General features: G+C 41.8%; 1 protein-coding gene across 1 annotated transcript in view; it reads right to left on the minus strand.

Annotated features, from left to right (window-relative positions):
• Positions 1-13,252, minus strand: part of fchsd2 (FCH and double SH3 domains 2) — a 65,176-nt gene extending 51,924 nt beyond the window's left edge. Inside the window, exons 1-3 of the mRNA XM_030745135.1 lie at positions 12,875-13,252; positions 8,253-8,350; positions 8,107-8,108 (exon numbers count right to left, since the gene is read on the minus strand). Of these exons, the coding sequence (XP_030600995.1) occupies positions 8,107-8,108; positions 8,253-8,350; positions 12,875-12,895 (121 nt within the window). The 5' untranslated portion in view covers positions 12,896-13,252. The remainder of the gene's footprint in view (positions 1-8,106; positions 8,109-8,252; positions 8,351-12,874) is intronic.
• Positions 13,253-15,766: the final 2,514 nt, after the last annotated feature.

The raw sequence follows: 15,766 nt of genomic DNA on the forward strand, positions 1-15,766 counted from the left end.
GTAGGAGTCAAAAAGCCAGCATGTCAGCATCAGCTGTGTGTGAAGAAGAAAGGGAGCAAGAAAATCTGCAGACTTGCAGATGAGTGTGTCTGACAGGAAATACTTAAAACCCTGAGAGTGGACACACTGTATGCACTGTGTGTGTGTGTGTGTGTGTGTGTGTGTGTGTGTGTGTGTGTGTGTGTGTGTGTGTGTGTGTGTGTGTGTGTGTGTGTGTGTGTGTGTGTGTGTGTGTGTGTTTTTGTTTGTCTGTGCGTGAGTGCTGAGGGTAAGAGGAAGAGTAGGTTGAAAAGCTGAGAGAGGAAATGATCAAACATAAGAAAACAACTGAGATCAATGCTTAACAGGACACAGAGCGGCAAAAGGATAAGCAACATGAGTCACATGAGTGGCCATGTCTTCACACTGGTGATCATCACGAGACATAATACAGCAGATTTGTTGCAGTCTTTCCTCTCCAAGATCCAGCTCTCATTCAGACAAAAACACTCAATGTTTATTTCATCTCAGAACAAGCAACAGTCGATAAGTTAGCAATAAAATGAATTTTTTTCTGATGAGATCTGAGTTCCCTCTACAGTAAATTTATTCTTTACGTGGTGTGTGCTAAATGCAGCAGTATTATATTGCTGTGTTTTGAACTTGACAGGGGAAAACACTGTCAATGGCTGCAATAGGCCAACAGCTGGCCGTGGTTATGTTGAACCCTGTGTTTTTCTTTTAACCCTGAATGTTATTCTTCTTTTTTTTTTTTTTAAATGAACTAAACATAATTGTTAAAGCTTCTACTGGTCAGTAAGGGTGGTTATTCAAGTCAATTCAATTCAACTTTATTTATATAGCGCCAAATCACAACAAACAGTCACCTAAAAGCGGTAAATACCCTACAATAATTACAGAAAAAACCCAATATTATTGTTGATTCTTCTCGGAGGTCACATTTGATTCTGATTCCTGATCACTTTTCTGTGTGGGGAAAGGCAATAAAATAAATCAAAGATTTTAATGTGAACACAAATGTTTTATTTTTCTGTGTCTGAACAGATCATGGGACTCACACGTTGAGCGCTGCCGGAAAACATGCCAGCGCTAAGAAAATGAATTGATATTCTGAAATTCTGACAGATTAAACAATCTGGAACCATTTTCAGGTAGAACTGGGGCCTGATGCCCATCCCCATCATCAAAATCTCATTAAACCTGTGAACCAGAGGAATCTCAAAGTTAATTTTTCATCTGCTATGTCAAAAAGTTTTTTACATTTTTTTCTGTTACTCAGTGCTATTTCGTACGCTTCGATGCACTGATAGGTTACAAGTCTAGTCAACTGCATCCAGAGGCGATTTGATATGCACCTGTCATTAACACCCTTTGGAAATGAGAGGGTCCAGAGTAATTTACAGTTTCACTTTGATTTAATTGTAATATTTCTAAAACTTCAACAAGTAATAAAAGCAAGAAAATAATAAAAAAAGAAATAAGTAAGCAGAGTAGATGTTCCTAAAATATCTTCACCTACTTCAGGGCTAGAGAAAAAAGAGGTCAAAATGCCAGTAACACTTGTACTTATGAAGGCCACAAGCGGAACTACACAGGTCTGCAACAGATGGAACAGAGTATTTTTGGTTGCTGAGAATTTAAATGTTCATTGTGTTATTTTCCCAATGGACAAAATATTACAAATATTAGAAAATCCTCTGACTACACTGCAGGTCCAACGCAAAACAACTGGTCACTTTACCTGCTTAGGATGTGACACTGAAATATATTATATTATTACATAAACATACAATGGTTAGAGTGAGCCATTGTTGAACAATCACCTTATTTTAATACAGAAATAACCTTGCAAGCAGTATTTTGTCATCTCACCCCTATTACCCGAGGTCCTCTTGGGATCCAGTCTGCAGTGTTATTTTGCCAAGTACAGAGGCATCCACACCTAATTGCATTACCAGGGTGTGAATCAGCTTTGCATTCATTTGTGTTTATTTATTTATTTTATTTTTTTCATCCAACAAGGCCTTGATATTCTGTTCCCCACCTTCCTTCATTATGGAGGCTGCAGTGAAAAGAATTAATGAGAACTCTTGGTGGCACTTTTGGGTTCAAATCAGAAAGTTTCATCTAGCTACTCAGCAAGGAGAGCCATTAGGTTTTAATGATATTTGCAGATAATTCCTAGGATTTGGTCAATTAATTTGCATGAAACACAAATTTAATTTATCCCAGTGAATCATGCAAAGGACAGACATGGGGGGTAAATCACATCTAGTCCAACGATCTACTCCAAACTGCAGCTTTCTGGCTGCTATTTTTATCATTTATTTCCTCATTAATCTGCCCTTTATAGAGTCTTTAAAAGGCACTCTGTCTATACCATTGTGCGTTTAATGCAATTGAGATCACAACCTGTCAAAGACTTAGCTTACAGCAAAATAATGCTGCAGGTGAAAATATATATATATATATATATATATATATATATATATATATATATATATATATATATATATATAGCTCATAGTTCACTGATCTCAACTACACAGCAGGAACACAGTAACGAAAATGTGTTACAAAATGTATATGAGCACAGCACAAGTATATAAGCGACTATCTGAGTGTGTTTCTATGGTCAGCGCAGGGTGATGTGTTTGTAGCTATTAAGGCAGACATAAGGGTATAGGGGATTTAGCTGGATTGAGGACACCAAGTTGACTCTGTGAGTCCACCAACTCGTCATCATTTTCATCTCTCTCTTTCTCTTATCCTTCCTAAGACTAGACTAGTAAAAATGCACTCCCAGAGGATGAACTTTCTCTTTCATCTTTCTTCCCTTTTCTTTCATTTTTCTCCCTTATCATTTCTCTCGTACCTTGTACAACTGACATACAGGCACAAAACACCGTAGATAGAAACTTGTGTATGCGTGTGTGTGTGTGTGTGTATGTGTGTGTGTGTGTGTGTGTGTGTGTGTGTGTGTGTGTGTGTGTGTGTGTGTGTGTGTGTGCGTGTGTGTGTGTGTGTGCGTGTGTGTGTGTGTGTGACTGAGCGCTTTGATTAAAGCCAGCCTGTGGATTAATTAGGGTAAATAACCTCAGAGCTGCTTTTGGGATTTAAGTGTTAAAATCTACTGTACGTTTCACACTAGAAATGTGTCTGTCAACCATGAATATTTCTATGATTGTTCTCCCGTTGGATTCAGCTATTTTAAATACTGCATTTGGAAACTATTTATTTATAACTAGTCATGATGATAGCATCTTAGGAAAGGACTAGCTGAATCAGAGTCAGTTTCAAGAGATACAGGTCTGTCACATGTGCACAGCCTGCACCACCTGGTATTGCTGTAAAATGTGTGTTAGTCAAATAATTAGCTTTCTACTGTAGTCCAGTAACTGTCTGCAGGTATCAACTACAGATATCAAATCTGCATTCTGACCCAGCATGGATATGGGGCATGTTCCTACCTGCTTCTTCCCTTGGGAATCACTTACTATCTTTAACACTCTTGTGAGTGTGGAATGTATTTGCTGCAACTGCCCAAAAAAGTAATTTTTACAACCAAGAGTTGTAAACTAACAATCATTTTTTAGCTTGAATTATAAATTCTTTATTCTATAAGGTTATTGAAAAAAACAGAATGTACTGTTTTGATATTTCTATAAAAAAAAACAGACATAAGCAGAAAATAATAAGATGTTATAGATATACAAACAGTAGAAATTAGTCAGTTTAGCCCATCGACCATTGACTGCTAGGCAAGACGATGATGTCGTAATATCTGATATACTGAGAACCTTCAGGGGCCTTAGATGTAGATGTATGCCAACTCCTAATGGTCTAGGAGGAGTTCCCAGGCAAACAAACAGAAAGAGACTCTGCGTATTTCATTATGATGGTGGGTGTGTTAGAGCTGGGCATCACCAACTGTTGGCAGTCTCCACAGTTACTGTGAAAAGCCCAGTGTGATGGACCTCCCACCCACCCACTCTCCATGCTGACAGCAGGGTGAACTCTGTATCTCACACACACACGCACACACATACACAGACACACACACACACACACACACACACACACACAATTAGAGAGAAATAGCATCAATAAATCAAAGAATCAAATAAATGGAGAAACTGGCAATGGTGGCCCAGCAACAGTGAAAGGAAGGACAGCATGTGGTACAGCATGTGAAAAGTAAAGTAAGGCAGTGGTCCATAGAGACACAGCCAAAGAAAAGGTGTATAAGCACATTAGTTAAGCTTTGCATTGAAATACAATTTAACTAAGAGTCTGTTTTGCCAGTTTTTTGCTAAGAGCACATTTATTGTTGCATGCATGTGCACAAATATAGGTTGACAAATATCTTTGGTAATGTGCATATGTAATGATATGTTAATAAGCCATGTGCTCATTGCTTATGCTGATGAGCCATATGGAGCTTTGCCTGGGAGCCTGGTGAGAGCTGTAATGTTTACAGATCTCAGGTAAAAAGTGAGTTGGAAATAATGGTCGTAAGAGTACGCAATAATCATGGAACCATTAATCTTAGTTACACTGATGCTTAAAGGATGGGCCATTGCATAAACAAATGATGTATTATCATTGCAAACCAAAACCATGTTGATGAGTCTAACACACAATTTTTTAAAAGCGACACAGGATGAGACCCTTTATTTTTCATTGAATGCCTTTGAAATGCAACAAAATGAAGCTGTTTTGCTTTATTTCAAGTGTTTTGCTGTTTTTTGTTATCTAAGCGTATCAACTAGTGCAGGGGTCTCAAACCTGCAGCTGCAGAGCAACATGCAGCTCTTTTGTCCCATCTCAGTACCTCCCTGTGGCTTTAACAAAAAAAAATTTAGATGAATATGAATATGGAAACGAACAATTTTTATTTAGTGATTCTTTATATTCTCCATTGGTTTTACTTTAACTATTTTTTAAGCAATTAGGCAACAGTATGTTTAAGTTCTTATCAAAATAGGCTACTTTTAAATTAATCTACACAGGAACAGAGTAGATTAATGCCTCTTGGAGAAGGCATTCGACCGTGTTCCTCGGGGTGTCCTTTGGGAGGTTCTGCGGGAGTATGGGGTGTCTGGCCCATTGTTGCGGGCCATTCAGTCCTTGTACAACCACAGTGAGAGCTTGGTCCGTATAGCCGGTAATAAGTCGGATTCGTTTCCTGTGGGTGTTGGACTCCGTCAGGGCTGCCCTTTGTCACCGATTCTGTTCATAATTTTTATGGACAGAATTTCTAGGCGTAGCCAGGTGGCGGAAGGCTTCTTCCTTGGTGGCCTCAGAGTCTCATCTCTGCTTTTTGCAGATGATGCGGTTCTTTTGGCTTCATCAGGGGGGGGGCCTCCAGCTCGCAGTGGAACGGTTCGCAGCCGAGTGTGAAGCGGCTGGCATGAGAATCAGCACCTCTAAGTCTGAGGCCATGGTCCTCAGCCGGAAAAGGGTGGAGTGCCATCTCCGGCTCAGGAGCGAGTTCTTGCCTCAAGTGGAGGAGTTTAAGTATCTCGGGGTCTTGTTCACGAGTGATGGGAGAAGGGAACGGGAGATCGACAGGCGGATCGGGGCTGCTTCTGCAGTGATGCGGACGCTGCACCGGTCCGTCGTGGTGAAGAGGGAGCTTAGCGTAAAAGCGAGGCTCTCGATTTACCGGTCGATCTACGTTCCTACCCTCACCTATGGTCACGAGCTTTGGGTAGTGACCGAAAGAATAAGATCGCGAATACAAGCGGCAGAAATGAGTTTCCTTCGAAGGGTGGCTGGCCTCTCCCTTAGAGATAAGGTGAGGAGTGCGGCCATCCGGGAGGGGCTCAGAGTAGAGCCGCTGCTCCTCCACATCGAAAGGAGCCAGTTGAGGTGGCTCGGGCATCTGATTAGGATGCCTCCTGGCCGCCTCCTGGGTGAGGTGTTCCGGGCATGTCCCACCGGGAAGAGGCCCCGTGGTAGACCCAGGACACGCTGGAGAGATTATGTATCTCGGCTGGCCTGGGAACGCCTTGGGGTCCCTCCGGATGAGCTGGAGGAGGTGGCTGGGGAGAGGGAAGCCTGGGCTTCTCTGCTTAGGCTTCTGCCCCCGCGACCCGGCCCCGGATAAGCGGAAGAAAATGGATGGATGGATGGAAGGAACAGAGTGGAATGCAAAGCTTCACTGCTATCCTTTGCAAAGTAGATGCACACCAATATTTTTTGCTCTGCTTCACAACTGTTCAGGTTTATTTGTAATAAAAATATTTTTTTCAAAAGTCAACTTTTTAAAAAATTTTTAGTTCCATCATTTCCTTAATGCAACAAAAACATGGTATTATTATAAAGAAAATGTAACTGCAGCCCGGTGCAAAGCTGTTACCTGTGTTAGAAGATTAATTATTTACACTCTATTAGTAATGTTGACAGGCTAATTCATACTTAATAGGCTGTGCTGCCTTCAGTGTAAGGCTCAAATTTGTTTTACAGCTCCACCACAGATATAAAAATTGCTTGAAAATGGCTCTTTTGATAGTAAAGTTTGCCAACCCCTTAATTAGGGTGTAGCATTTGGAGCCAGAGCCCATGCTAGGTAATGCTAGCCACACCGCATATGTCATTTGTTCTTTTAAAGGTTCGATAGCATCCTTTGTCTGACTGTTTCATTTCGGTAGCTGGATTGAATCTTTGTTTTTCATATGAGCCAGCAGAGTTTACATTAATTTACTCAACGAGAGATGATGCGCATGCAGCGTCGTCATCCATATTGTGATGCTGCAGCGTCCTATGCAAAATCAGATAAGACAGAACTGTCTCCTGGTTGGATTCAACCCAGCAGCTGCAGAAGCATAACAGAAATAAACCATTTCCACTTTCATCTAAAATATTTCTCATAACCCACTTGAAAACATTTTCTCAATAGAGCAATTCAGTCCTGTCAGCGGTTGAGACAACTAACAATTTAGCCAACTGCTGTCCTTTCAGCACCTGTGGTACTGTGCTGCTGGTTCTGACAAGGATAACGGTAGTCGGAGTCAGTGTGGGTTGAAAAAATGGATGCATTCATCACACTGTGCTGCTGGTGTGAATTTTAGATAACCCTTCTGCTCTTTTATAATAATCTTTCAAAATCAGATGAGTTCTACATCGGCTACAGTCAAAAGAGTAGGACCACGGTGTTTGCTCAAGGACACATCAACGAAGCAGATGCTTGTTGCTGCAGGGGCTTAAGCCCAGGTCTTCCAATCGCAAGCCAATCTCCCTAATCACTGCACCACCCCACCGCTTCCAGTTTTGCCACCATGAGAATGGCTCATCAAAAATAATTACAAAACATTAAAGGCTAGAGTAACATGGGGAGAAGACACGGCAGGCAGCATCTTTCAATGATGAGGATGACAAAGCCAACTTGGAAACCTTTTACCCGGTGGCACATACCTTCATCCCTCACCGACTAAAAGAACTAACACATCGCGGTTGCATATGCTTAACTGGCTCTCCCGCTCTCCCACAAGTGAGACCAGAGCCTTGTTCGCTTTCCAAAACCCAGCAGCAACAAGCCAATCTGTTCTCAAACAGCTGGAGCTGCCCCCAAGAGTGAAAGGGGGAGAAAAAGAAAGGAAAGAGGGGGGAGGTCTCAGAGAGAAAACAGGCAGAGAAAGTGTGAAAATGAGAAACAGAGCAAAAGACAGGGATGGGAGTATAGACCCAGTGAGTATGAGGGTTTGCTGTCATAAATAATCAATGCTTAGTCAACACAGAAAATGAGAGCGTGTGAAGAAGCCAGGGCTTCCTCCTATTCCCTAATCCAAAAAGGGAAAACTGCCAGCTCACATACGTCACGAGTAAACAGAGCTGAGCTAAATTGAAGAGGATATATGGAGAGACAAAATGATAATCAGAGCAAAAGAGACAGAGAAAAATGAAACTGAGGGAAGAGATTGCAGAGAGAGATACATTTTGAAAAGATGAAAGTGAGAAACAAAGAAAGAAACAGTCGGAAAGCAGGAAGAGGAATGCAGGAAATTCCTTTATCATCTTCCTGACCGACTGCACTTCTCTAAAAATTGGAATATGACAGTCCACGTCCTCCTCTTTTTCTTTCGCCTGCAACTCCTCCCTCACTCCTTTTCCTCTTCTTTGGCTGTGTCCATGTGAGCGTGCTGTGCAGCGACGACTAGATTTCAAATCATCTGGCATTTCTTAAGTGCACTTGCTTGGTTCTTCTGCCATGCTACAGTCGACCATGTGACTCGGAAACGTGTTCATACCTCATGTCTTCTAGCAGGTCACATTCGGTCTGGTGTTTAAAGTGCAGTCTTGTCATCTGCTCTGTGTGAGTGTTTTTCAGCTCCTGTGTCACTTTGACCTGGAGGAAACAAAAAGAAATACCAGGTTTAAAAAAAGAGTGCTATTAAATGTGGTATTTGTTCATCCTTCAGCTCTGCAGGCATGTTATTAATCTCCTGATGCACATTCTACGACAGGAAACCCAACTCTCAACAAATCAGCAGTCCTCCCATAGCAATATATAAATACAACAACTATATATGAAGTTAAACATGATTTTGGCTAATGTAGAAGACATAAAGTACAGTCTTTTCATGGTTATAAAAGGGTTCATTGAATGACAAATGCCTCTACCTGGCTTAAAGGCATAAATGTACTTAAACAATAAATGATCCATATCTATCCACAATTCATAATATTTCCATGTCATCCAGCTTTCATTAGATTAAATGTTGCATGAAATTAATAGAAAAGTCACTCACCAGGGTGAAAAATACAGTAAAACCCTTTAACAGAAGCTCATTTAATTTCATGTTGATCAAATCATTTTTAAAAATAGCAACCTCAGACTCACAACTGCTCAAGAGACAAATTTGCGGTATTTTAATGAAACTCTTTTTATCCTAAAACCTAATAATTGAACAAACAAACTAGACAAACATACTCTCACCAGCCACCTCATTGGGCGCACCTGTCCAGCTGCTCGTGAATGCAAATATCTAATCATGGCAAAAAGTCAGTGCCTTTAGGCAAGCAGACATGGTCAAGATGACCTACTGAAGTTCAAACCAAGCATCAGAATGGGAAAGAAAGGTGATTTAAATGACTCTCAAAATAAAATGGTTGTTGGTGCCAGACGGGCTTGTCTGATTTCAGAAACTACTGATCTACTGGGATTTTCCCATCCAACCATCTCTAGGGTTTACAGAGAATGGTCTGAAAAGAGAAAATATCCAATGTGTGGCACTTCTCTGGGTGAAAATGCCTTGCTGATGTCAGAGGTCAGAAGACAATGGTTAGACTGCTCTCAGCAGTAACTCAAATACAACCAAAGTCTGCAGAAGAGGATGTCCAAACATGCAACACATTGAACCTTCTAGCAGCAGCAAGAAGACCACACTGGGTGCCATTCCTGTTAGCTAAGAATGGGAAACTGAGGCTACAATTTGCACAAGCTCACCAAAATTAAACAACACAAGACTGGAAAAATGTTGCCTGGTCTGATCAGTCTCAATTTCCTCTCTGTCATTCAGTTGGTAAGCTCATAAACAACATGAAAGCCTCGATCCACCCTGCCTTGTATCAGCGATTCAGGAAGGTGGTGGTGGTGTAATGGTGTGGAGGATATTTTTCTTGGCACACTTTGCACCCCTTAATACCACCTGACCATGTCCTTCCCTTTATAACCATAGTGTACCCATCTTCTGATGGTTGCTTCCAGCAGGATCACAAACCATGTCACAAAGTTCAGATCACCTCAAACTGGCAGTGAGTTCATTGTACTCAAATGCCCTCCACAGTGACCAGATCTCAATCCATCAGAAGAACAGGAGATTGGCATGATGGATGTGCAGCTGGCAAATCTGCAGCAGCTACGTGATGATATCATGTCAATATGGACCAAAATCTCTGAGGAATGTTTCCAGCACCTTGTTGAATCTATGCCACAAAGAATTAAGACAGGTCTGAAGGCAAAAGGGGGTCCAACATGGTCTTAGCAAGGTGCACCTAATAAAAAGCTGGTGAGGCATTAGGAACGAGTCAAGGCCATCTTAAAACTCAGTGACATTTTTAAAATGATATATAAGTAAATTCTCTAGCTGCGAATCAGCTGTCCACCTCTAAAGTCACCTGAAAGGATAAATACATACACTCCCAGTAGTGATCCATCAATGTAAAAGCCAGCGTCAGGGTTTTGTGAGACTTTTGGTAAGGGTGGTATGGGGGGGGGGGGGGGGGGGGGGGGGGGGGGGGGGGGGTTGCAGCTAGAGGTGACTGAAGCTACTCAAACATCCCTCAAAACTGCAGAACAAATTTGAACAGACAAACTTCCTGAGTGTGTAGTAAAGATATTGTGTGTATCAAATTCATTTTAGTGACCAGGCTCCTTCACACATCTTACGCTAAAACAGACACGCACATGCAGGCACACACACGCACACAGCTCCTATCAACAGAGTCACTGTGAAGGTCATTGTGCATTGTCGGGTGAATTCCATCAGCTATTCACCGGAGTAACAGTGGGTAAATTCATGACTGTTCTAGACAAAAACAATCAACAACATGCCACACACACACACACTACCCCGGCAAACACACTCGCACATACACCAAAACACACACACACACACACACACACACACACACACACACACACACACAGCAGAGCTCCTTTACTTCATGTGCTGTGACTTTGAAGATAAGGAGCGAGTGGGTTCATCACATTATCAGGGCAAAATTTCTTCACTTGATTTCACCTTCTGTCACTCAGTGGCAGACGCAGAGGAGGGGAGGGACAAGGGTGACCGAGAGATGTGCAGACGGGGACGGAGGGTTCAAAATTGAGAAGGAGAGGGAGAGAGAAGAAGATGGCAGGAATAAGAAAAAGAGGTGGCAAGCAAAAGTGAAAATGCTGAACTACAGAAATGTTGATTTTAAAAAATAAAAAAAGAGGAAGAGATAGGAAGAGATATGGCATGAAGATCTTTAGGCTGCTCCTTCTAGATGTCATCATCATATTCCCAGCATCCTCCTTCATTACACCCCCCACCCCCACAGGGGGTCCACAAGCAAGCACACTCCTAGTGCCGGTCCCAAGCCCAGATAAATGGGGAAAGTTGCATCAGAAAGGGCATCCGGCATAAAATCTTTGCCAAATCAAACATACTGATGATCAAACATCATCAAAAATGAGGAGTTTAACAATATGACCTTAATGTCCATATGAGGATATCAGATTCACCCCAGTACTGAGGAATTTATGTCAATACTTAAATATTTCCTGTGCTTCACTCCCAGCCTGAGGTTTGATCTCACAGGTCGCCACAGTTATTTTAGCGCTGTTTACAGTAAAACACTCATGTGGCCTGAAATTTCATACGCTTGGCTAAATTTTCCCACTCCAATCAATTCATTAAATCCACAAAACAGAGACACAAATGGGGGCCAATGCTTCTTCGGTGTCCAACCCTACCCCCCTAAACCTATGGATCTATAGAAAGATAAGCAGATATCACGTACTGAAGCAATATTTGTGTTACAGTGCACTGCCTTTGTCGTTTTCAGTACCAGCCGTCTTTAATTTAAGCCACATAAAGCGAATATGGGAGAGCGAAATTAACTCGGTTTGTTAGCAGATGTGCCGAGACACAGACACAACACTTAAGGGGCCGTATGTGTGGCACTGGGAGAGAAATTACTAGTATCCAACAGTCTAGCTGAGATGCTGTGGGTTGAGTGAACTGAGGGCATCAGCTATATTGGCAGAGGATAACTCATGAGTATTTTTTTCTTTTTTGTAAATAATACTTTTATTCTTGGAAATGTTTTAACATTAATTTGAAGAGAATGCAGCCACTTGATCACACACAAAGTGGAAAGTGAAAGACCTGCACACGTGTGTGGTATAAAGACATGACATGACATGTCCAAGGCCACTGTGTGCGTGTGTGTGTATATGTGTGTGTGTGTGTGTGCGTGTGTGTGTGTGTGTGTGTGTGTGTGTGTGTGTGTGTGTGTGTGTGGCACAGAGGGAATACGTGGTAATTAAGAGAAATCTGATGGGGAGCTTCACAGTGGGGAAATTGGCTCTTGTGCATCTATTTCAGGAGAACACACACACATTGAAAGCAGTGGACCAGAAACTTCATCACACCCTCATGTGTATACACATACAAACACACACACACACACACACACACACACTGCACGGCACGCTTTAGGCGTCCTTTCTCAGCCCATACAGAATCAGTAAGCCAGCATGGCTCTGGCTGCATGTTTAGCTTTTTGTCAGCTCCGCCTTCGGTGAAACGATGTGACCCCTGCACGGGCTGAAGGTCTTTCTTTGAGACATCATCACAAAAGACAAAATCTTTTGTTGTGCTGTCTGGGGCAGGGGGTGGTGGTGATGAGGTGGGTGGGTGTGGAGGGGGGGGGCTACTGCTGTCACATTTCCACAGTGTATACGTTAAAAAAAAACAACAACAACGTTACTCGCTACAACGTGAAAACGCTGCTCTTATTCAAAGTTATTCCTATTCCTGCTGCGCGTCTTCCACGGTATCTCGTTTACTTGTGCTTTGTGTATTACGGTAGCCCACCGAGCGCTTTCCAGCTAACGTTATTTGACGTGTGATGGTCGCGCTGCAGCGGCCGGACAGATGCACATTAATAAGGTTTACAACTAACCGAGCTAGCAGTCCTTGCTAATGTTGGCTAGCGAGGGTCTTTCCACCCCCCACCCCTTTTATTCATTTATTTATTTAATTTATTATTTTTTTCCCGGAAGCTTTTTATCGCGGCTGTACGAACGTAAGGTTACAACACTGTTATGTGCCTGTCATTGTCTGCACAGCCCTGCTAAAAACATAACGGACTCACTCACCTTCCTCGGCGGCGGCTGCATGTTGCAGTATTGACATGAATGGTATTTCCCTTGTGAGATGTATTGTAATTCCAAGAGGAAATCCAAATCAGTGTTGGACTAATGTTTTCTTATTTTTGTTGTTCCTCAACCCAACAAACAACAAAAAGAAAAAAAAAAGCCTCCCCTCCGAACCACAGGGAGGAAAAAAGGGAGTTAAATTTGTACTCCGGCGGCCATGACTGATGATAAATGGCTAGTTTATATGCAGAGCAGAAACTGAAGCTACGAGGAGAGACCGGACACGCTTGTGTCGGCTGCTACCACTACGAGAGGAATGGTGTGTTACTGTACTGTTGTGAGCGGGGGGAGCAAACAGGCGGAGAAGGAAAAGCAGAGGGAAGGGACGCGGAAGATATTAACGGGGAACCCCTTCAGCAGCTAAGCTCAAGCGCTCCACCGTGCGGAGAAGAGCGGGACAGCGCCCGGTGCGTGATTAAAGAAAAACACCCACCAGGATTGGGGACATAACCTTCTCTCCCTGTGCTGATTGAAAATTTAAATAAAGACGTTTTGAATCATATAAGGGGAATAAGAAGGTTTTGTTTGTTTGTTTTTTGTTGTTTTTTTGTATAGAGCCGCTCCAGCTTGCTCACAGAGAGAAGAGCAGGAGGCTGAGTCCCGCAGACCTGCATAGCAACAAGAAACCGCATTCAATCAATCGTGGAGTAGAAATGAACAACGGGATTCAAAAAGAAAATAAATGATTAGACAAAATAAAAAATACATGTAGTTTAAAAACCTATTTCTTGCATACGGTCTATCATTTCTTGGCTAGAAAAGCAAAAGAAAAACAGATAAGCATCTAGTCCAAACGATTTATCTCCAACATGTAAACATTTCCCACTGTTCCCACTATCGAGATCATGGCGTACGTCAAAAATATGTCGGAAATTAGGGGACAGACAGAGTAAAATAGGGTTGCTGGGTTCATTCGAGGAGGCTGTTCCTGGTGAATGGTGTCTGAAACCCTTGCCAAGAGTTGGCATCAGCTGCAGCTGGCATTACACCGCTCGCATGCAGGCATGCATGCAGTGTGTGTGTGTGTGTGTGTGTGTGTGTGTGTGTGTTAGGCGTTGTTGCACATGGTTTAAAATCAACCAAATGTAGGAATCTGCTGCATTTCTTATACAGTTTATTACTCAGGTGATGGACTGCTTGTCAGACAGAACAAGACCTCATTTTAGATTTGGAGGAACTACAATGGCCGTTTTTATGGCCATTATTTAAATCGATTCATTCAGAAAATAATTAGTATATTAAATACAAATAATCATAAGCTGCAGCCTTAATTTCATGCCATTAACTGCCACCAAATTAAAAAAAAAAAAAAGAAAAAGAAAAAAAGCACCACATAAAGTATATGAAGAACCATCTACTAATAGAGATCATCTTTGGTAGCTGAAGGCCTTTAAAAGAACCATTTAGAAACCATTATTTTTCTGAGATCAGGTTGTAAAAGGTTGTAAGTACTTGGACACAGGCTGCATTTTAATTTTGAATCACTCCTTCCAATCACACTATGTTAGCTCCATTTTCTAGGGATGCCTCTGCAACGTAAGAAACTGCACAAAAAGCTTAACTACTCAGCTGTATTGCTACAGATCGGGGCAAAATGCAACTCTAAAATCACACCCCTAAAAAGTAAAGCAGCCTGTTACACCGTATACACTGGTTTCAGAAGAGTAAGTAAACTTGCCCATATATAAGATACAACAATCAAAAGGGTATAAATAGATAAAACTAACTAAATGTAAGCATGCACAGGTGGGTCTTAAGCTTCTTTTAATGGTGTCAGCAGCATCCACAGATCTTTTCTCCGTGGAAGCAAATTCCACAATTTGGGAGCCACAGTTTCAGAAGCATAGTCTTCTTTTGTACTTAACCTGGACCTGTTGTATGCACACCCAGCAAGCATTGATCAGTTAAACTCAGAGACCTAGTACTCATGTAAAGATGAAATAGGCCAGGGATCACCAAAATCTTAAGTTTATTTCAATTTTATTTATATAACACCAAATCACAATAACAGTCACCTCAAGATGCTTTATATTGTAAGATAAAGACCCTACAATAATTAAAGAGAAGACCCAACAATCAAAACAATGAGCAAGCACTTGGCAAGAGTGGGAAGGAAAAACTGCCTTTTAACCGGAAGAAATCCCTGGCACAACCAGGCTCAGGGAGGATCATTATCTACCCTGACCAGTTGGGGGTGAGGGGAGGGAGACAAGAAAAAATACACACTGTGGAAGATAGACAGAGTAATAATAACGAATGATTAAATGCAGAGTGGCCTTTATGTCTTTAAGACATTCCTGCAGTTTAACTAATTGATGTGTGTCATCTGGCTTCATGGATCGATAAAGCTGGGTATCATCTGCATAGCAGTGAAAATGTATGCTTTGGATTCCAAAAATGCTGCCTTAGAGAAGCATGTACTGCACTCAGGTCTAGGAGGACAAGCACAGATATGAGTCCATCGTAGGACGCCATAAGAAAATCAGTTGTAACCTTCACTAATGCTGTTTCTGCACTGTGATGAATTTTGAAACCTGACTGAAACTCTTCAAATAAACCGTTCCTCTGCAGATGGTCAGTTAGCTGTTTCAAAAGTATTCTTTCAAGAATTTTTGAGATAAAATAAAGGTTGGAGATTGGCCTATAATTAGCTAAGACTAAGACTGAAATTTAATTTGTGAAGAAATTCATTACTAGTTAAACTTAAAGGAATATTCAGCTCAACAGAGCTCTGACTCTATTTCAGTAGAGTGCACCTGACAGAAACCAGACCTATCCAAAATGTTATAAGCAGTTAGACCCTGGCTGGCCACCACTAAAATCAATTTTGAA

This window comes from Archocentrus centrarchus, chromosome 13 (genome assembly GCF_007364275.1).
Source record: "Archocentrus centrarchus isolate MPI-CPG fArcCen1 chromosome 13, fArcCen1, whole genome shotgun sequence".
Taxonomy (NCBI): Eukaryota; Metazoa; Chordata; class Actinopteri; order Cichliformes; family Cichlidae; genus Archocentrus; species Archocentrus centrarchus.